This window comes from Mercurialis annua, linkage group LG7, assembly GCF_937616625.2.
Source record: "Mercurialis annua linkage group LG7, ddMerAnnu1.2, whole genome shotgun sequence".
Lineage (NCBI taxonomy): Eukaryota > Viridiplantae > Streptophyta > Magnoliopsida > Malpighiales > Euphorbiaceae > Mercurialis > Mercurialis annua.
The window spans coordinates 45,147,262-45,170,279 of NC_065576.1; the positions used below are offsets into that span (position 1 = coordinate 45,147,262).

The 23,018-nt window shown below is 32.8% G+C and overlaps 3 protein-coding genes and 1 long non-coding RNA gene across 5 annotated transcripts; 2 read left to right on the forward strand and 2 right to left on the reverse strand.

Annotated features, from left to right (window-relative positions):
- Window positions 1-254: 254 nt before the first annotated feature.
- LOC126656517 (uncharacterized) lies at window positions 255-2,888 on the forward strand. The gene is made up of 2 exons (XR_007633252.2): window positions 255-1,395; window positions 2,288-2,888. It is a non-coding gene; the product is annotated as an uncharacterized LOC126656517 (long non-coding RNA).
- On the reverse strand, window positions 2,353-12,714 carry LOC126656506 (ribonuclease E/G-like protein, chloroplastic). 2 transcript variants are annotated; one of them, XM_050351087.2, is made up of 14 exons: window positions 12,378-12,508; window positions 11,692-11,792; window positions 11,033-11,214; window positions 10,107-10,359; window positions 8,922-10,018; window positions 8,492-8,809; window positions 8,316-8,357; window positions 7,501-7,625; window positions 6,846-6,993; window positions 5,332-5,404; window positions 4,444-4,556; window positions 4,100-4,219; window positions 3,292-3,447; window positions 2,353-2,738 (listed from the first exon to the last, which is right to left on the reverse strand). In XM_050351087.2, exons 1-14 carry the CDS (start codon window positions 12,452-12,454, stop codon window positions 2,559-2,561), a joined length of 2,985 nt encoding a protein of 994 aa, XP_050207044.1. In that variant the 5' UTR covers window positions 12,455-12,508; the 3' UTR covers window positions 2,353-2,558. The 2 variants fall into 2 exon arrangements, with proteins under 2 accessions (XP_050207044.1, XP_055962481.1); XM_056106506.1 differs by lacking the exons at window positions 2,353-2,738; window positions 3,292-3,447; window positions 4,444-4,556 and having other exon boundaries at window positions 4,102-4,219; window positions 12,378-12,714.
- Window positions 12,715-13,834: 1,120 nt separating this feature from the next.
- On the forward strand, window positions 13,835-16,299 carry LOC126656656 (uncharacterized). The gene is made up of 2 exons (XM_050351266.2): window positions 13,835-15,513; window positions 16,063-16,299. The coding sequence occupies exon 1, from the start codon at window positions 14,187-14,189 to the stop codon at window positions 15,468-15,470; it is 1,284 nt and encodes a 427-aa protein (XP_050207223.1). The 5' UTR covers window positions 13,835-14,186; the 3' UTR covers window positions 15,471-15,513; window positions 16,063-16,299.
- Window positions 16,300-17,554: 1,255 nt separating this feature from the next.
- Window positions 17,555-18,861, reverse strand: LOC126657634 (glutathione S-transferase T3-like). Its single transcript, XM_050352345.2, has 2 exons — window positions 18,257-18,861; window positions 17,555-18,158 (listed from the first exon to the last, which is right to left on the reverse strand). The coding sequence occupies exons 1-2, from the start codon at window positions 18,689-18,691 to the stop codon at window positions 17,613-17,615; spliced, it is 981 nt and encodes a 326-aa protein (XP_050208302.1). The 5' UTR covers window positions 18,692-18,861; the 3' UTR covers window positions 17,555-17,612.
- Between the last annotated feature and the right edge of the window lie 4,157 nt (window positions 18,862-23,018).

A 23,018-nucleotide genomic window follows, 5' to 3' on the forward strand; every position in this document is an offset into this window, starting at 1 on the left:
AGTAGTTCAAGGGAAGCAAGTTGTGAGTTGATATCATATATTTATTTATTTAAGCAATGAAATGCTAGCGACTGTTTTAAATTGTTTTTGATAATGATATTTTAATATCATTATGGGAGCAATGGAACATGCTTTTCTATTGCGGCAATAGAACTACGTGTGCACTAGTTAAATCGATTTGATTATATATATATATATATATATATATATATATATATATATATATATATATATATATATATATATATATATATATATATATATTGACGGATATGATTATAGTGATAGTAGTCGATATATTAAGTTCTCGGGCTACGCGCTAGTGATGTACTCGGTAGATTAATTTCTCGGGCTTCACAGCTAGTGGATTAAGTGAAATCGGTGATGTACTCGGTAGTTTAAATTCTCGAGTATCACGGCGCCTTGGTTATCAATTGATTTGTGGATTAAGGGATCGATTGGTGATGCATCCTGGTAGATAAATTTCTCGGGAGTCACAATCATTTGGATTTCAGATATTGTGGATATTTGAAGTTTAGCGCTACAGTTGGCTCCGTAACAATGATATTAAATATTTTTCCAAATATTTTATCGTTTTACTTAATATATAAATATATTTGTATTAACTCACTCAAATTTTTATCTGACCTGTGGATTTTAACATTTTCAGGTGTTTTTATCTTGGCGTGGTACTTCCGACGTTTCAAATTTTCGTAATGTTTTAAGCTTTTAAACTCTACAGGCGCAGTAGTATGTAGTTGTCTGTTGATCAGTTTAGTTTTCCTCAAGTTTATGTTTGATTATGTTTGATTAGTTTGGCATATGTTTTATCATTTATGTCACGCTAGATAAGAGTTGAGTCTCGATTGTCGTCGAGCATCGTGGATTGTATAATGATTTATGTATGTTTTATTGTTTTCTAAGGTTTACACCGGGTTCATAAAACTGATTAGGTGTTTCATTTGGTTAACTCTTTTATTTCTTTTAATACTTCTATTATAGTAGTTCATCCTACTACTTTAGGAGTGGCAGTTGTTTGATTTAGAGAAATGAATCCATTTTTGCTGATAAGTGAGCTTCTGCGGTTCAGACGTTGACCAAAACTGAGAGACAGGTTAGTCAAATTATGGAAGCTTGATGTTTGAGTTCTGTGAATTGTGTGCAGGGTAGCAAGAATCAGAAACATATCAGCTGGCGTTCTCCCGATTTGAATTGGTTTAAGATAAATACGGAAGGAGCGTTTAATCTGTCTTTGAAAACGACTATAGCTGGGGGTCGGGGTCTTGCAAGGGACAACTACGGTAGATAGTTTCAATGCTAATCTGGGCATGGGGACTGTCCTTGGTGCCGAACTTAGAGGAGTGTTACATGGATTAGAGTTGGGATGGGACTTAGGTGCGAGGAAAATTGTCGTGGAAGTGGATAATAAGATTGTCGTTGATACTTACATTCCAAACCTAATCGAATTTTTAGTTTGGAGGCAAAAAACCGCACCATACTGAACCGAAAATTTTGGTTCAATACGGTTCGGTTCGGTTAAAATCAAATTTGATTACTTTTAATTTTTTTTATATATATATTAAAATTAATTTAAATATTAATTAATCACAATCTAATAAACTTTCATATATATTTAAATAACAATTATTAATTCATATATCAACAAAATTTAGATATAAAGAAAAAAAGAATAAAGGGTCAACGCACTCCCTGAACTTGTGACACGGGATCATCGAATCCAATTTATACTTTTTTGAGCAATTAACCCCAAAACTCTTCATTTTTGAGTCGAATAACCATAATTTATATTTTTATTTCAAAAAATGTATTTCGGATAATTATATAGCAACAATTAGGGAAGTATTAAAAACTTTTTTGCATCCCTCACCTCCGATTTATATTTTACGCATTTTAAAAATACTATTATGGGTTATTTGACCCAAAAATGAAGAGTTTTGGGGTTAATTGCTTAAAAAAGTATAAATTTGGTTAAATGACCCTGTGTCACAAGTTTAGGGGGCGCGTTGACCCTTTGTTCAAGAAAAAATATATAAATATCAGTATATATGTACATTATTTAAAAAAAAAATTATATATTTTATATTAAGTCCTATTTATTCGGTTTTCAGATTCCAAAACAAAAATATAAACTTTACCTAAAGTAGAAACGAACCAAACCATTTTCACCAAATAACTGAACCAAACAACAAAGTCCGGTTCAGTTTGATGTTTTGATTTGGTTCGGTTTTTCTCAGCCCTAGATGGAATAAACACCCTCTAATTGCAGTTGCTACTTGCAACAACTCTTTTGTGGCAATGCTGTACGAAGAATTCTGTATCAAAACAAAGAGCTTCGAAAACTGCATTATTATTAATATTGCATAAAGAAGAATGCTCATAGCAAAATTGGTCGACCGGTAGCAGTACACCAACACTAACTGGTTTCAAGATTCTACTATCAGCAAAATAGGTACAGAAATCCTGCCCGCCATGAATGTGAAAACTACAGTGACGATATAAAAGAATCTAGGAAGAATGATGATACAGAATTGGCAGGTTTATTTCCTCCCAGCCTTGCCCTTTTTCACCGGAACGAGTGTTACTTTTTTGCCTGAATCAATAGTTCTCGTCTCAGCTTGTCTTAGCAATGATATTGTGGCTTGATGCAGATTTTCGTTTGCTTGCTCGCCTGTAAATGGTTTCACCTCAAATGCTCCCCTGGTGAAGCCTCTAGCAACCTGAGGATCAAATCTTTACCGATCAATGTTTAGCCAGATTACAAGATAATTAAACAGAATATTGCAAGCAAAATTTATTTGTAACTTTCCATGTTATCGACAAGCTTTTATGCTGCACAAAAACTTGTTGAGTTCTACATTTTGGAGTTTCGTTCCCGTTTCTGAAAAACTTTTGATACTCCGAAACTTTATATTATAAACCTAATCTAGTAAAAAAGATCATTTCTCCATTTTCTACTTCCCATTTGAATGTTTCCCATTTCAACATTTTTGTTTATGTGCCACATATCTATATATATAAAAAAAAGATTTATAACAAAATTATTATGTTATGGACAAGCTCTATAAATTTGTGGCTGAACTATCTGAACATTGCAGGACTATAGTTCAACCATCCTTGAGTTGGTAAATTCCATAAACTATTATAGATAATTTACTAACTAACTGGTGCATTTATATGCTTCTTTCTAAAAAGTTAAAAACTTTTGCTAAACGCAGTACACACGTAGAACTTTAATAAAGGATCTAGAAAAAAGACTCTGGAAGATTATACCTTTATTAGAATCCAAACTTTGAGAGAACTACTCAAGATTGCAAGTCTGGTCCTTTTCCCAGCAGTTAAGTAATTACACATGTGGTGATCAACCCTTAAGAGAAATCTTGGCCAAGTCTTGGGGTCTTCAGGATCTGCCCTCTGGTCCATCATTGCCTATCAAAGTCAAAAAGGAAACCAGTAAATTATTGAGATATTGAGAGAATCACAAATAATTCCAATTTGTAGCTTTCTAAATATTAGCGTCGTCCAACTCTGCAACTTTTAGTATCACAGCTTTTAGGCGTCAAAATGGATCATGACATGGAAACACGATTCATCTTGACACGGAAATTAAAAACAGGTTAGGTTTGAGATTAAACGTGTTCGTGTCACGAATGGATCAACCCTGGACAAGCTCCAATAATGAACTATGGAGCTGATGCTGCCAATAGCTTTGCACGGGTAGGGATATGCAAAACAAACCAAAAAACTCGGTTCGGTTTGACATTATAGAAATTTTTTTAGTTTTGTTCAGTTTTGGAGGTAAAGACTAATTAACCAAATCAACCAAACCAACTAGTTTGGTTTGGTTTGGTTTGAAATATTTTAGATTCTCGTAAATTTCGTTCGGCGCAATTATGAAAAACTAAAATTTCAATTCAGTTTGAACCGAATGCACACCCTTATTCATGAGATCATGAACACAGGCCAATACTAGGAATCAGGTGGTCCCTTCACCATAAGGGAATGACTTAAATTCTATGGTATCTTCACCATCAGGGAATGATTCAAATTCTAAGAGAAATAGGATTTATGCGGTACTTACAAGCGAACGGCAAATTTCTTGCTCAATCTTCGAAAAGGAGGTCTCTAAAGCTTCAACTCTCCCAGTAGCATGACAACAAGTGCAAGGTTCGCTAATCATAAAAGTAACACTGGGTCTAACCTGTTCAACATCGGTCCATCGTTAGATAAACAAGTTACTGTCAGTTGAACCAGTCTAGCACTAAGCCAAACATTATGAAATTAAATAAACAAAAATCTTTTTACACTATGCTTTCATTTTAAGTTGACTTGATTAGTTAATTCAGCATTTTTCATCATCAGGCCTCGTGGCAAAATAAAGGAATATTAGATATTAGAGAATATAATTCCAAGATAGCAACATACCCTCTTTCTAGTAATTTCCATAAGACCGTGTTTCGACAATTCGGAAACTCTAACTGTTGATCGGTCTCTCTCTACAGCTTTCTTCATCTCTTCATAAACTAATCTCTTATTTGCTGAAACATAGCAGCAAAAGAATTACAGAAAAGAAAGATCTCCACTTTAAATAATATCCGGTGATCAATTTGAAGGAAGAGAGAAGAATCTTTTCCCCCAAAACCGTACCAAAGCAACTCACTTTAGTTTTCTAGTATCCATGTCCAAGGAGACTAATTGAAGAAAAAAATCTTATCAACTCTACCTAGTCTGTTATCTTACTGTAGCAAGCTTTTGAGGCATTTGAATGTCTTGAACCTTTTCGGAAAAGAAAAAGAACAAGCATTTTAAAGAAAACTCATTCTCTTTACTTGAGGGGGATGCCTATATTCTTAAATTGTTACTAAGACAAGAAACTGGGCAAAACCAAGGTTAGTACAAACTGCCGATGCAATTTAAAAAGCTTGTCTTTATTAGAGAAGCTGCAAATTTAACATATATAGTTCCCCTCTATGATCAGCTATTCTCTTTAATCTTTATCCATGCAGGAAAACTGTTGAAATTACCATGATCATCTATGTCGGAGTCCTCTAGCAGAATGCAGTAGTTCATAAACTAATGTAAAAAAGGAATACAAACTATAGTTTTTAGTCAAAAATAGTAGTGCTAGGCTTGGAATTATATATGGAAGCGAATCTCAAGCTGCTGATCCTAAGAAAACCTACAAATTGATCAAGCAAAAGAGCCTACTCAATCTATTTCCTGTCAGATGTACAGGAAATCAGATCCAGATATGTATACTCATGCCTTGCATACAACATAAAAAGAAAAAAGGAGAGAAAGAGCTTAACTTACAATCATCTACCATATCTATGAAGTCCACCACAATAATACCACCAATATCCCTCAGCCGTAATTCCCTTGCAATCTGCCAACAGAATAATCTTATAGAATGAAAAACTTTAGTAAATTCAAAAGCATTATCCTATTCTTCATCCAGATAGAATATATTGCCAGTTAACTATGATCAACTAGGATTCTGGTATGAATATTTCATGAGAGTATATTTCCAGGTGTAGGCCTCACCCATCCTCCGAAAAATCGTAAATTCCCCACTTAAATTTAAATGTACAAGTTTCATTTTCATATCTCATGCTCAAGTACATGACATAGACATATTCAAAACCAACATAATTTGACTCCTTCCAATTCTACAGGAAAAAAATTGAATTTCTTACTTTTGGTAATAAGTTCCTCCATTATTCATGATGCTGTCCAGTGTTCACTTCTCTAATTTATTGAACTGTGATTCTCTTTATAAGTACTAGTCTGCTAGGAGTCTAAGAAGGGTAGGCTTGATTAACAATGTCCATATGGGATTTTGAAAAACTTATTAAAATAGACTTGGATTCTGGCCCTAAAAGATTTTGCTGCTCCTGTTGACAATGCCATTTACAATGACACCCAAAGGCCAATACAGAGGAACCATAATCCACAAGATCAACTGATATGAGAAACTGACCCATAGGAAAGATATTGATAAAATAAACAGCTATTAGGAATCTCCAATTGGTATTAAGTGGAGGTGCCCAACCAATATATAAACACATGTCCACTCACACACACAACCAATGTGGGATTTCCCACTTTAACACTCCCCCTCACGCGTAGCGTGTACGGGCCGAGCAACAAAGTCCCCCCTCACGTAAATCTCACGTGGGCCGGGCCAAACTCAAATTGTGTGAATGGACAAGGCTCTGATACCATGTTAGATTCCATCTTAAAACCAATTGGTATTAAGTGGAGGTGCCCAACCAATATATAAACACATGTCCACTCACACACACAACCAATGTGGGATTTCCCACTTTAACACTTACTAACAATGGTTGAATTGGTTTTAAAAAAGGCTTAATCCATATAGAGGTCCCTGTACTTTACACATTTTTTTCTGTAGGTCCTTACACTTAATTTTTGTATTATTTGGTCCCTCTACTTACCTATTTTTGATTTTCATGTCCTTTATGAGTATTTTCCGGTCCTTTTGTGTGGCTGGAGGAAACAAAAATTGTAAGTAGAGGGACTGAAGGAAACAAAAATTGTAAGTAGAGGGACTGGAAAAAACTCACAAAGGACCTGAAAATCAAAAATAGGTAAGTAGAGGGACCAGATAATACAAAAATGAAGTATAAGGACCTACAGAAAAAAAAGTGTAAAGTACAGGGACCTTTATATGGGTTTGGCCTATAAAAAATTGAACGCAAACCACAAGAGTCATAAAGATTATTGCACAACCACATTGGCATAACTGAAAAATATAACTTTAAATGTTCATTCAGAGTAATGAGAGGAGTGGATAGCCAACATACTTGTTTTGCAGCTTCCAGATTTACGTCTAGAATAGCTTTCTCTTGTGAAGTCCCTTGACCAAACATTACGTGTCCCCCATTCACATCAATTGAGACTAGCGCTTCTGTTTGCTCAATCACCAAAGAGCCTCCTTTAGGGAGTTGAACCCTGAAAGGAAAAAGATTAACATTAACCAGAGAGTAGATACATGTCAAAATTATAAATTAAAAAATTATGGATGACGCATTTTAGAGGGTAACTTGTTTGTTCAAATGGCAAGCAATGTAAGGATCCAGTTAACATATCCAAATTTCGAAATCGTCAATGCATGATTATGGCATGAACATAATTATGAGAATGGGTGGTGGTAAGGGCCTGTATAAGAACCAGAACATGTAGGGTTAATAGTTGCTCCATTGATTAGGATTAGTATATAGCTATTGAAGGAGCTTTAAAGTGGCATAAGTCCGCAAAATATAATCTAAGATCGGAGGGTAGTTCCATTTAGTCGTTCAATACAATACTTCTGATTTTTCTTGAGTCGTCATGCTAAAGGTTTTGTATGTACACCATTTATGAAATTTAACTCAACTAGATCTGAGAACACAAGTTATATGGGAGGCAATAACATCTTAAGAGTGACATACACAAACTGTGATACCATTTAGTCCTTACCTTTTGCTAATAATATTGTTGATCTCGTCTTCAATTTTGAAATCATCAAAAAGAGGAACTTTTCTATCATACAACTCCACTCGATCACAAAGATCAGGAGCTATTTCCTGAAGGTAATTTGTAACCTAACAAGAGGGAAAAAGAAGAGAGGAGGAAATGTCAGTTGATTTTCATAGTTTATGAAAAAGTTAAATTTGGTATGAATAAACATTCAAATCTTAAAAGATGACTATTGTAGCACAGTTCACAGTTGCACTCCAGGAATTAAGATGATAAAGGACAGTCAGAATATTAATGTGTTGTGCTTGCACAATAAGAGGACTGCTCAAACGATACATATATCCAAGTAATTTGAAGTTGTGTGTAACAACTTGAACTTTTCTGACCATTCTAGACATTATTTACTACACTTCTCTAAATATAGCAACTTGCCTACAAGAAAAATGACAAAATGAAGATTGAAAAAATTAAAAATTGCATCTGATTATAAGCACAGAAAAAGTTTCTTCTTTCATACATTTAACAGTAAGCATGCATGCCAAAGACCCCACAGACCCACTATAGAGACCCAAAAGTAAGCATGCATGTGTTAAAGGGATCCCTCTGTTCAATTTAATTCTACCAGCAGTTTCACACCACATGTCCACTAACTCCCTGCGCAGACATGTAGCTATACAAAATTGGCCCGCTGCCCCAGCTCATCCTCAATTGGAAAGCAATCATACAAACCATGGAACTAGAAACAGGCAAATCGTCTTGTTCATCTCAGCATACATATGCATTCTTCAATCAGTAATAAGATTCTGTCAGCATACCTCATGATATGTCCTTGGGGAGTCAACCACCATTTTCTTAACCTGGGAAATTATAATAAACAACAAGTCAGGAATTGAAGAACTTTGTGATCATCTGAAAATTTGATCAATGATAAACCATCAAAGAGAAGATAAATTAATGCAAGTGTGGAAATTTAAATAAACAAGAAAATCACCTTTTCATTAAAATAATCCTGAACAACTGAGAGAGTTTGACCCATTGCCCTATGAAGTATAACAGGAATGGCCCCTTCTATCCCTTCATCCGCTGCAAGAGCAGCAGATTTTGCATGTTCCAATATATTTTTCCAAGTCGAAAGTAAACCTTCCAAGTCCTTCTGCAATTCCTCTAAACATTGACCAGAAGCAACAGTCCTTGCAGTGAGACCAAAACCAGCAGGCTGCAAAGTTTTAGCTATTACTCTTAGTCGCGTGCGCTCAATGCCCAAAATTTTTTTGGAGATTCCGATTCTATCACATCTTGCATGCAATACCTGTAAGCCAGCAAAGTGCTTCAGACAAACGGTCTAATGAGTTAAAAAATAAAAATATTTGGAAAAATAAATTTTTACAATAATAGGGTATGCGCCGCTTGGCAAAATATACCCAGAATCTGCTTCTCAATTTTGGATAAGCAGTCAGAGTAGGACCTTTTGTACCCAATCCCTCTTTGACAACTTGTACAACAATTTTGGTGCCTTTACGGACTTGAATCCACTTATTTTCATAAGCTCTGTGATCAGAATCCTTCCTGTCTTCTGGGTGAGAAATTAGAGAACCATTTGATCCTTCTGTTTCCAAAGGAACAAGCCTGTTCTTAACTTCACCTTCTAAATGCTGTTCCACTCCGCCCAAAAGGTGCACAATGTTTGTGTTTGCTTGACCATAATCAACGATGCTGCCATTTACGTTATCCTTGACATCTGAAATATCAAAATCTTCATCAGCGTCATGCTCCTCATGGTCATCCTGTAGAAATGGTATCAAACCTTTTGGGGAGATGAACTCTGCAACATCATTAATGTCTTCAACATCTTGATGCTCTTCAGAAGATTCAAGCCCAGATCCAATGACCTTACCTTTCTTTGTCTTCTGATTAAAGGGTGGAAATATGAATGGCTCCCTGTTTTGCTTTATGTCCATTAGAGAAGGTCTGGAATGCCCAATATTTACAAATGCACCCCCCATATGGGGTACAAATTTTGTAACCACCCCAAGATACACACTATCAGACTGGACATTTGTTTTAACTGGTTCCAGTAATAACTCGACCAATTTCTCCTCTTCCAATACAGCAATCCTTTGCATGGTACATATTGAAGAATTAATCAATATGATAGTAGAAACAGAATCATCCTTCAAAATGAGATTAGTACCATTATCAGATGACAACATATCTTTAACTTGAAGATGTTGCCTACCGTCGTCATATTGCATTGCATTATTGTCTGCAGTGTCATTGCTTTCTAATTTATCTGGCATGATCTCATCTTTGGTGACAAGAAGGATGATCGACCGTTCGAGTAACCACGGCTCTTCAAGAGGCTGGTCTCGTTCAGAGAAAACCAAGTTTTGTCTGCTGTCTTTAGCACCACTTATGTGCTTATTGCTAACATACGATTCGTCATCAGATTTGAGATTATTCAGGAACTCCTTGGGTTTTTCTAAATTAACATCAAAGTTGGTCACAATCTGATGCTCATCTGTCAAAGCACTGGAAGCATTTGAGTGTTCAGAAACAATTTAAGGGAGGAAGCTCCATATAAAAGAATGCCAAGATGGGGATATTACCTCTGGTTTCAGCAGAAATTAAAGGTTGCACTGGTACATCCATCTCCCCTATCCATGAATCCCATACCTCAGGTGGATATCTTTTAATGTTATACTTCAACCATGAATCTTTTACCATAATTTTTCTATCTTGCTTGACATCTAGAGGAATGGATAAAGAAAATTCAGGGCCTGGTCTCCAGATGAGGTCACCTGAAGGCTGTCTTTCGTCTTTGATGAAATAATTATACTTAAGGTTGACACCTGAAGGAATCTACAAAGCAGAACAAATGATTATGATGATTTGACATTGAACACATATCAAAATTACAAAGAAAAAATATATCAATCATTCGTGGACCTAATACCAAAGAATGAGAACTCAACAACCATGCAGACAACAAACCAATATTTTGATATAAGATTTATGATTGTTATCAGCATGTAAGAAGGTGTTAGTCCCCTCCCTAGTATTGTATAGCTTTGAGCATGCACATAGTTGCTTATGTTGGAGTGCATAAGTGAGTGCATAAGTGAGTGCATAAGTGTGTGTGTGGGTGGGTGAGAAACAGATAGAGGAAGGGGGAGGAATGGATGAAGGGAATGCCATTTATAAAAAAAAAAGGGGAGGAATAAGCACATAGTAAGAATTTAAAAGAATTTGATTTTATTGTTTATCAAGGGGAAAACAAATAAACAAAACACCAATTAAGTGGAGAACATTTACGGCCTCTTTGACATTCAGTTCTGCAAGTCTGCACCTGGATTACTTTTAGAATGATACTGTATCCAGGTCCTACATATATTAGGTACTCATGAACCAGAAATATCACTACTCATATTCGAACTTCTAGAATAAAGTTAGTAGCTTTCAGAATATATCTCATGCTTCTTGAATTGTCATTTACATACATTCTAGTATAAACATCACATCTATGAAAAATTACCATGACTTCTGTTTCCCACAGATTTTCATGTTCGGTACGAGACATTGGGAGAGCCATATTCGGCTGCCAAACACCTAATGAGAGAGGTTCTCCGGTAACATAGAGAAGCTGACCAACTTCTAAATCAGCTTCTATGGTCCAAACAACCGAGCACAATTCCTTTGAAGTAGTGACTGAATGACCTGAGAAATCAGAATGTGCACAAGATCCATCAGCCACTCTACACTATGAGAAAGAACTTCCTGAAAGGATTTTGCCAAACAACAATACATATTTAGAAAACTATGCTCATCCATTACACAATAAGAAAAATGTTGGGAGATTTCCTCTCAAATGTAGATGTTAAAAAAGACTGGAAAATGATTTCACGTTAGGTAGACCATAGTTGTGTCGAGGACGAAATTTTATACATATGTCTAACAAGTTGCAATGAAAGACAAATTCAGGATATACTGTTCTTTTTCAGACAGTCCATTTCACATCTCCAACTGTACACTTTATATTCAGTACATACAGAGATAGTCGCATTTAATTTCAATAAATGCAGCACATGAATTGTGTCCCGACAAGTAATACTTCCATGCAATGCAATGCAATGAATAAGGAGCCAAAAATTACAAGCATTAAAGTTTTATTAAGTGAGAATTCCCTGAAATCACCTTTCTTCACGGACATTACAGGACTCATTAGGGAGCAACAGGTTCCTACAGAAAGCGCAAATCTGCACACATTTCTGACAGAAACATCACGGCAAGTGTACCTATTACAGAAGTAGATTCAATAGAAATTTTAGAGAAAATGATGTTTTATGGGGAGAGAGCAGCCTCTAAAGTAGTAAACAATTAAACAAAAAATTCATTTAGGACAAAATTTGAAATACAATTTTTTTTTTGACAATTAGAATTTGAAATACATTAGTCTTTACACCGAAATATTTCAGGCATAATCAGCTCTTACTAGAAAGTTTATGAAAGAAAGCATTTCAAACACAACCAATACCCAATGGCAACATTAGAAACTTTCTTACATTCCCCGACCTAAAGCTAATGAAATGCTAATCAAAAGCATAGAAAATGTCTATGTCGAAAGCACACCAACACTATTCCCCATCAGCAACAACTCCAACAGCTTCCTATTCTACATTTGATGCTATTCTTCAACCCTATTTTCTAAATCGACATGCCACTACCAGACTCTAATTCATTTCAACACATACATAGAACATAAAACTTTGAAGTAACCCACATAAGCAACAGTCATTAAAACTCAATAAAACTCCAAAAATTCAACAATCCAATTCAATTACAAGTAAAAAAAATGCATTGCAACAAAAGGATAAAGAAACCTGTCAGGGGCAAGAAGGGAATTGAGTGTGCGAGGTAAATGAAAGTGGGCCCTAGGAAGAACTTCTGACACTTCCATGGTCAACCTTCTTAAAGCTGTTGCAGAACGGAGCTTAGCGGCGGCGGCGGTGGTGGTGGTGATCACCAATTAAGAAGATTGAAATAAAAAGTTTAGTCATTTAAAAGTTAGGATTATAAATATTAAAAGGTTGTGTTTGAGCTCTTTATGAAAAAATTATAAGAATGAATTAGAAAATTTACAATGAAGAATAAGAAGAAAAATTAATTTGTGTGTGGAGATAAACTGTGGGGGTTTGGTTTTGCTGAAGAAGAACTGGAAATGGATAAAACATAGGTATATGGAGTCTTTAATTACTTGGCGCCTTGTGGCATAATGTGCAGATACGCTCTTCAACTTTTGATGAAAGAATGTATATTGCTTTTTAACTCTAATTTTGTTCAATTCGGCCTCTAAATTTATAAAACCGGTGAAAAAAACCCTTTTTTAACGAAAAATAAATTGAGATAGTCTGACTATTTGATTGGCACCGATTTTGTAATTTTAAATATCAAGTTACACCGAGTTAAAATTTAAAGATATATATATTCATCCAAAAAGTTTAAGAGCGTATTTATACTTTTTGTTTAGCGACGTATCTTCAACTTTTAAAATCTAATTTAAAATTATATTATTTCGAATATAACGAGTAATTAATTTTATTGTTGAAATATATAAATGATCAGTTATTCTAAAAATAAAGAATAATTCAATAATTAAAAAATATAGTTTAATTGTCAGGTAGTTTACAATTTTAGCAAGAAACTGTAGCAAGTGTGTGTAAATTGCAGGCGTGCAAGGAATGGATTTCAAATTTGTGTAGAACTTGACTTCGTAACAAGCAATTGGGGGCTTGATTGACCTTATAACAAGTACTTCAAAAGTTTGCTAAGTAAACTTGAAAGAAAATAATGCAAATAGTTTGAATTAAATTTTTAATGTGTTTACAAATTGATAAAATGAAAGTAACAAATATTTGCGTGTATTTTTGCCTGTGGACGTGTTTTTTGGATGTTTGATCAGGGCCGCAAATAAGGAAATTGTCTTCTATTTATATTGGTTATGGAGGCAATTAAAAGTTTTTCAAGGTGCTTGCGGTTTTCTCAGAATTTCTTGATAGCAATCCCAACCTCTTGATAAAGTTACCCACGTTGTACAACATGTTTTCAACTGTTTTCAAACTTCCACAAGACTCAGACCACGTTCTTAGAGCAACTCCAACAATGCTCTCTATTTTAGAGAGCATCTTTAAATAAATAAAGAGCATCTTTAAATATAGAGAGCAAAAATTTAAACCCCATTTACTGGACTCTTTAAATTTATTCACTTTTACATTTATTTGATTTTCCCTCTTTTTTTATTTTCAGTTTCCCTCTTCTTTTAACTCTACGTTATCATTTTTGACTTTCCTCCATTGCTTCTTATCATTAAAACTGAACACACAGCCATAGCTAATATTTTCACCATTCAAACATTGAAAATAAATTGAATTTTTTTATTACAAAACTGATAAAAATAAACAACAACAAAGTGATTATCACCATCACATGCCTCTCATCAAGAAAAGACGTGATATAGAGCAGTAGCTGATGCTCTTCCGCTTTGATGTTTTTTAAAGGTAATCCTATTCCTGCAATTTAATTACATATCAATTGCAATAAATAGAAGAATCAAGGAGGACATGACAATAAAAAGGTAGAGAGAAACTCGTGTGATATTTGAGGCCTTAAGAATTCATTTCAATTGATAAAACATGCTCTCTTCAAGTTTAATTAATATTATTTTTGATGATTCTGATTCCGACGATGATTTAGAAATGACAATATCTAGTATAGGAGAGTCAGTCAATAGATATAAAAGAACGTCAATATGCCGCACGTCAGTTTTTGGTCGTACCTATATATGGTGTAACAGATTGCAGGGCCATTACAAGCTTTATCATGATTATTTTGGGGAAAATCTTGTTTATTCTCCTAGTTTATTTCGGAGGAGATTTCGAATGAGTCAATCTCTTTTTCTTCGTATACAATCTGCTGTAGAGTCTTATGACCCATATTTTGTTCAAAAAAGAGATGCTGCTGGATTTTTGGGTTTGTCTTCTCTCCAAAAAATTAATGCTGCAGTAAGAATGCTTGCTTATGGAGTTGCAGCTGATTATGTTGACGAATATGTTAGAATTGGTGAAAGCACAGCAATTGAAAGTCTTAAAAAATTTGTGGAGGCAATAGTTTTAATTTTTTCAGAACAGTACATGAGATCACCTACGAAAATTGATACAGATAGATTGTTACAAGAAGGCGATAGTCGTGGGTTTCCTGGAATGTTAGGAAGTATTGATTGTATGCATTGGAAATGGAAAAACTGCCCAGTTGCTTGGAAAGGGATGTATGTTGGTCATGTCCGTGAACCAACGCTAGTTCTCGAAGCTATCGCTTCATATGATCTTTGGATATGGCATGCGTTTTTTGGACTCCCTGGATCACATAATGATATTAATGTTTTGGAGCGATCTTTCTTATTCACAGAACTTGCCGAAGGCCGAGCCCCCCCGGCTAACTATTCGATCAATGGTCATGAATATAAAATGGGGTATTATCTCGCTGATGGTATATACCCTTCATGGTCTACATTTGTGAAGACTATTCCATCGCCACAAACTAATAAGCACAAACAATTTGCTGCAGCCCAAGAGTCGGCAAGAAAAGACGTTGAACGAGCATTTGGAGTGTTACAAGCACGATTTTCCATCGTTCGTGGACCAGCTCGTTTTTGGCACCGTGAAACTCTCAAAAACATTATGAAATCTTGCATTATATTACATAATATGATTGTTGAAGATGAAAGGCATATGAAAAATCCAGATTATAATTATGATGCTTTTGATGCCATTCCGAATATATCAGTCTCGCAAGAGCGTTCAGCAGAGCTTTTGGATTTTGTTCAATGTCATCGTCGGATTAGGGATAAAGATACCCACTTTCAACTACAACAAGATTTAATAGAGCACATTTGGAACAAACATGGATGTCATAATTAAAGAGCAGTATTTTTAGATAATTCGTTGGACGTGGAACTTGCAAGTAAGTATGTTTAAAACTTGTTTTTATATTTTATAAATAAGTAGTAATCTGTTAAGTTATTAATTTTATTATTTTAAGTAATACATATTAATTTTGACCCAGTTATGTTGTTTTCATAGAGTTTTCTCTCACACGATAATGATTATCATAATTCATTAAAGGAAGTGTTTGATACTACAAGATTTAGTAAAATATGTCAACAGAACCAAAGAATTATTTTTCTATTATTCAATTGGCAAAACCAAATGAAGCACGGCATATGTGCATGTGAGTGCACATCATATGACCACTTTGTTAGATTGTGGTTGTTTAAGACTTTGGACAACGCCACAAATCAATTCACAAAACAAAAATAGAACTTATATGTTTAAGCATGGCATGATTGGAGAAAGTAGCATACAAATCGTGTAAAATGAATTCATAAGTATTAATCATAAATGTGTTTTTAATGAATAATTGAGTTAGTTTCATCTGTTCTTAGTTTAAGCATTTGACAGCTTGTTGTCTTTAAGAAATGTATTGATATCTTTTTTTCCCGTAATTTTGCAGAACATTTCATGTTTGAGCTGGAATGTAGATGGAAACGCCTTATTCAGCGTTATAGCGATGGTATAATTCGACTACGGAGAGCTGGTCATTTCTGAATGGACCGAGAATCAATAGTGAAATTTAATTCTAAAATGTTAAACATAGGTTGTTATTTCAGTAATTGAAAACTTTATTAATTTTTCTTTTTGACATTGTTGTTGCTAAGCTAGAATATCATCCTCATGACTTTTAGCTCAATATGCTTGTTACTAATGTTAATTTCCTTTGATCTAATTGAGCTTTCATTTATATCCTTAAAGTCTTACTATATAGTTTTATTGCAGCTAGTGCATTAACTGGTTTTTCCACATTTGTTTATGCATCTCTTTTATATCAGATGATTTTCAAAACTATGCCAAATCAAAGTATTTTTTAGAATTTTTATTAGATGCAGGGCACATGAAGTAAAGCTAGATGATTTTCAAAACTATGCCAAATCAAAGTATTTTTTAGAATTTTTATTAGATGCAGGGCACATGAAGTAAAGCTATAGAATTGCAGATGCCTTCATTATTTCTTACTTTTGCACTAGAATCCTATTGTTTGGTCATTTACGTTCTTCGTTTTTATGCTATATAGTACAGAGTTGATAATCAATTGGGAGGCTGTTGAATTTTGTTAACTATCATTTATTTAATTTCCTAAAATCAAAAGCAAACTGCCTCTTCCATAAAAGTGGAATCGCAGAATCAATTTTAGAAAAGTTGAAAATTGCTAGAATGCAGCTCATGAGCAAATAGAGACTGATTTTGTCAAAGCCGTAAGAGCCCATCACCTAACTCCGACATGGGAAGCACAAGCACTTGCTAATATAACTTCAGTATCACATCGACAATCATGATCAAATTCTAATACAGCTTCTCTTATAAGAAACTCGTAAGCTCAAGCGAATCAACAGAACAACCATATTCTACACTCACCTGCTAGTCTTACACCTAAATTAGTTAAGATTGAAAGATTAGCAAAATTTGTAGACATAATATTACTTCTAAAATTCTACAGGCCAAATCCAAAAAATATCCTAGAATAAAAGTCAGTTGTATTAATAATCTAGTCCCAAGCAAATGAAATTATGAAAGCAACAAAGCAGTTCAAAAACTTTATATTATTCTGAAAAACTTAAAAAGAATAACTAAAAAGAAGCATTTAAGTCCCTGCAACACTCTTGATCTCATCATTGCTATTACACATATCTTAATTAATAATTTTCAAGTTCAAGTAACCTGCTGAACAAATATTATCACTGTGCAACTCAAAAATTCATTCTAAAAACCTAAGAAAAACCATACTCATAACATAATTTATATATACATAAAAAAATATTACAACATAAGATCACCAATCATAAAAGATTATGATTCACGAATTCAATGAAAACACAAACTGCAAATAAAGAAAAATAACATTGTATTAGAAATCTCTTAAACAATCACAAATTTAAAAATTATCACTCCAAAATTACTAGAAAAACAACTAACAAAGTATCAGAATTCAATACAAACACTAAAATTTTACTGATTTCTAGATTTCCTTTCGATGATCTCGCTTTGACATCGAACATAAAAACTTGTAAGCACTTCCGACATCCCAGTTGTATCTATAGCCATTATTCTTTCGTCCTCTTTTAGTTGTTCTAATCGAAGCTTTTCTTGCTCATAAGCAAGTCTCTCTTGTCCTTGAACATATACCTTTTCAAATAAATCTAACTTTTTTTCATTGAATTGTTTCTTTTCCTCTCTTATTTCCTGTAATATATTGATATATGAATCTGACGAATTATTTTCCATCTCTCGCTGTTTTCTTTTTTCCTTTTCAGCTTTTCTTCCCGGAGGTCGCTCTAGATCGACAAAATTTGTACCTGTGATATGGTCATCTCCTAAGTTCACTTCAGTCTCTGCAGCCGAAGTATTGACATGAATCTTATCCTTTTTTTTCGCTGGTTTCTTCTTTTCACAATCTTCTAACCATTTTGGCTGAAATCTTAATATATTCCAGCAATGTTCATATTGAAATTTGTTCTTGTTTAACTCTTGATACAAAAGCTTTGCATTAGCAATCTGGTAAAAGAAAAAGAAATCAACAGTATATACAATTTTTTTTGCCAAAGAACAGTATACAGTCATAACCATATTTTAAAATAAAACACGTTATGTACCTTATCTTGCTCGTTGATTCCACTTTGGTTTCTTGATTCGATTTGAGCATAACATCCACAAAATTTGTTTGTAGCTAATTGAATTGTTGACCACCGATTCATCAAAGAAAGATGTGTACGCTCGGATTCAAAACTTTTATACTTATGAAAATGCTCCCATAATCGCGTCCAATACGTTCTATGCTTTTGTTCATTTCCTTGCAAAGCATCAATACTAATATTAAGCCATGATGAAACAATGTGAAGATCCTCTTGTACAGTAAAATTACCGCTACGCGCTCTTTTAGAATTGGTGGTATCAGATGGAATAGAAAATCCAAATTCTGAATTGTTAGTAAAAATAGAAATATCCTCTGAGTTTGAATGTTGGGTTGAATAATCAGGAATTGGATTGAAATTAATATCTATAATTCCATCAAAAGCTTGCCAATTCATTTTAGTAAATGGAAAAAAGATGAACAGTAAGAGAAAAATTGATAAACATGAAGTTTGCTTTTTGTTAAGCACGTCCAGAGTGATTGAAGGAGATGATTTTTAATTCTAAAATTAAGGAAAAAAAGGAGGAAAGTGGTGAGTGATAAAAGCACGTTATTTTTTCTTTTAAAATAAAGAGTTGGTTTGGCTCTCTAGATGTGGAGAGCCAAACAGACTCTTTATTTTTATTTTTATAAATAAAGAGTCCATTAAAGTAACAAATTGTAGTTTGACTCTTTAAAAATAAAGAGTTTGGACTTTTAAAGAGGCCATTGTAGTTGCTCTTAGCCTTCATATCTCACGTCTATCATCTTTATGCATCGAGTAGGAGTTTTTCCCACGCTTTCCTTCTTTAATTTCTTTAAATCCTTAATTCTAACTTCCCACGTTCTACCGTTTTGTTGTTTATTTAAAATTGTTTTCACGTGTATGGTTTCATAGTTTTTTTTTTTCCAAAGCTATGAATTAGATAGATAGGATCAAGTTTACAAATTGATGAAAGTCATATTAACAAAATCTAACCATATGAACTTTCAAAATGCAAACCAAAAACAATCAAAAATACATATGAAGCTTATAGAAAACAAGCAAAAAATAATCGAAAAAGCATAATCTAAGCCGGAATCCGCTAAACCTAGCACTTGAATTTTTCAAGAGAGCGGGGTTAGATCCATGAACTCGTCCGATTTCGCCTTTGAACTCGCTTGCTCCCTACCTTCATCCGCATCTTCAACAAGTCCCAACAAAGATAGAACAAACAAACACCATACCCACATCAAAACTTCTTGGATCATCAAAGTTTGAAAATAAAGCTCCAACAAACACTAAAGATCTTTGAAATAATCCAAAAAATCCGACATGCAACTAGAAAAACCATCCTAAAAAATTAATTCAACCATAAAAAAGCTCTAAAGGGAAGGATTTATTGAATAAAAGGGTAGAAAAGTAAAGAAATAAGAAGTCAAAAAATGGAGGAGATGGTTTTCCGGCCAAGAGACCGGAAAACCACCCCCTCAAGCACAAGGTTTTGATGAGAGGTTTTTAGAGAGAAGGGAAAGAGAGTTTTTTAGAGAGAGACTCTTTTAACAAAAGAGTGTATGGTTTCATAGTTTAACTCCATAACTTTTTCATGTGTGTTTGTAAATTCCTTTGCACGTTGGAGAAAGTTTTCCCTCACATTTTACTTCTTTCTTTGATATTAGGAAGTAGCAACTCTTCTATCTAAGCTGGTACAAATATATATCACAATTCCATCTTTTTGTTTTAAGATCTAACCTTTTGTATATTTTTATAACATCTTAAATCTTTTCATGTTTGTAATATCAGAGGTTTATACTTAGCCATAGAGATTCAAACTAAGACGGTTTGGCCAAGTATTTTGTCGTTCTAAATAAGAAAGTGTTTCTCATTTTCCATTTTACACTCTCATAACCTATAAAATATTGTAAAACATAGCTTGCTTCATTTGCCATGAACTACAATTATTTAAGGCATTTCAAGTTTCCAACCTCTTGAATGTTATAATTAACCTCTTCTTCTTTAACTCACATGCACGTCCACAAAGTAATTCAACATTTTCCTTGCATGATTTTAATATAGATTTTTTGACCGAGAATCAAAATGGGCTTAAACCTACATTTGTGAGTTTTGTCAAAAAAATTCAAGAGAAGATTACAAAACTATACAAAAAATTAACAAAGTTTACAAAAATGCTAACTAAACTCATTTATTACACTAGCACTTAAAAATTTAAAAACTTTACATGTTATACCTAACCACTAAATAGGGGACACGTGTCTTACTCAAAAAAAAAGCAAACAAAACGTGCAAAACAGTTGTCTAAACGCGTCAAACAGCTGTCAAAACGCGTCTGTCGCGCGTCTTACACGTGCGTCAGTCACGCATCAGCATAGGTCAACATATCAAAAAATATTTGGATATGTATCATTTATGTATTTTTTATGTATCAGAAATGTAACAAACACGTTTTTTATTATTATTTTCTTTACATTTCTAAAACAAATATATATATATATATATATATATATATATATATATATACTCATATTATTTATATGTATTAGTAATGTGTCTCTAAGGTGTATGTATAACATATTTTAAATTAAAAATACATGTATCATATATTTTAATTGAAATTCATGCATCAATAACCTCTTAATTTGTTACTCAATATAAACATCTTTATATACATGATATATACACACAAAAAAGAACTAAAACAATATTATCCACTTCATCAAATTTATTAATATATATCTGAAAATTTATAAAAAAATATAAATTTTTATAATTTTTTGTTTTACAAATGAAAATCAATTTCAAAAACAACTCTGATACATATTAGATACATTTCAAAAAAAATTAATTACACTATTAGCCATCAATTATATAAAAAAATAAAAAATAAATCAACAAATAATAACATGTTAATAGATATCATGTAATGCATACAAAATACACAAATGATATGTTTGACTCAGTTAGCTAACACTAAAAAATGGTCGGAAAGACTATGCTGTTGACGAATTTATACATCTCAGATACTTATCGAAACATATGATACATTTTAAATATACTTATTTAAAACATTACAATAAAAATTATGTGTATCTTTTATGTATATGGAAGATATTTCCATCATATTTTAAGTATTTCTTTTCATATATCTATCAAAATATATGACGTGTATTTGAAATGTATCTATGGTATATCATCTTAAAAAATATGTGTTAAATGTTAGAAAAACATATAAATTAAATTATATGTGAACGAGAATGCATTTGAGCTATTTCTGATATGTATAAAATATGCATCTTATATGTATAAAATTTATATCTGAGCTGTATATTTAACGCATTGAATATTATATATATATAATTTATGGGTACCTGAAATGTATTTATAACAAATATTAAAATAACACATGTGTCACATGCTCTAAACATGCCAATAAATATCATATAATGTATTTTGATACACTATTTATACATAATACATCTCAAGATACACAAATAATTTATGCTAAAATGTCGTACGATTCACTAGTATAAAAATCGATCGATGTATCAACGATGTATCTGTAATGTATTGTTGATGTATTAGTGATGTGTTTATAATGTACCGGTGGTACATTTATGACATATCATGTGATGTTTTGAGTTGAAAAGATAAATGGAATTTGAGATCATCTTTACTCCAAAAGCTTCTTACTTTAATAAAAGTAATTAAAAGCAGTAGACAAAAACAATTATGAAGTAACATCATATTCCACGATTCAAACCTGGTACAAAATTGTATACATCAATACTAAAAATTCACTATAAAAACCTTCACTACCAAAAAATATTTATAGTTTTAAAAAAATTTAGTCTGCAATGTATCATAAGAGGGGATGCTTTACTAGTGGCCTCATCTTCTAACACTCTCTCGCGCGTAATAATTAAATTGACTTGTGATCGAAGATTAAATCGTGTTAGCATATAATTATCACTTGTATGGGCTAGTTCACTAGTATAAAAATCGATCGATGTATCAACGATGTATCAGTAATATGTATTATTAATGTATTTATGATATATCGGTAATGTATCTACAATGTAACGGTGGTACATCTATAACGTATTGGGTGATGTATCTAATATGTATATATATGATATATAAATAAAAAAGATGAACCAATAACAATATAATGCCGTCATAAAATTTATTACAAAATTGAAGTTAATCTTTTAGTTTATATAAAAAAATATAAACATTCACAACTTTGTATTTTACATAATAAATCATGCTCCCTCCGTCACAAAAGATAGGCTGATTAATATTCTTGCAGGATACATCTATGATACATATTTGATTCAATAAAAAACACAGAAAACTAAATATAATAATAGAAGAAAAATAAACACAAACTAAGTTACATTTCTCATATATAACATATACAAATAAAGAAATTTATAATAATAAGACTGAAAATAGAAGATACATCTTCTATACATATTTAATATGTGAAAAAGTTAATCAATTATTTAAAATTATTATAACATTAATATAATTATTAAAAACAGATAATTTTTTGAAAAACAAACAATATGACCATTAATTAAAATAAATCCAAAAACATTTACACAACCACTTAAGAAAAATATATTTCCAGTTGAAGCTCCTTCACTTAATGTAATATTATCCAAATCTATTACTAAATAATCAAGAACCATGCCAAATAAAATGAAATTAAAAAAAACTACCTTACTCCACTTTTCACTTCACC

Coding starts and splice junctions, on each gene's coding strand:
- LOC126656506 (XM_050351087.2), bottom strand. CDS start 12,454: ATGGAAGTGTCAGAAGTTCTTCCTAGGGCCCACTTTCATTTACCTCGC. Junction 8,810..8,921: donor AATTGAGAAGCAGATTCTGG/GTATATTTTGCC, acceptor GCTGGCTTACAG/GTATTGCATGCAAGATGTGA. Junction 3,448..4,099: donor AAGAAATTTGCCGTTCGCTT/GTAAGTACCGCA, acceptor TGACTTTGATAG/GCAATGATGGACCAGAGGGC.
- LOC126656656 (XM_050351266.2), top strand. CDS start 14,187: ATGCTCTCTTCAAGTTTAATTAATATTATTTTTGATGATTCTGATTCC.
- LOC126657634 (XM_050352345.2), bottom strand. CDS start 18,691: ATGAATTGGCAAGCTTTTGATGGAATTATAGATATTAATTTCAATCCA. Junction 18,159..18,256: donor GAATCAACGAGCAAGATAAG/GTACATAACGTG, acceptor TTCTTTTACCAG/ATTGCTAATGCAAAGCTTTT.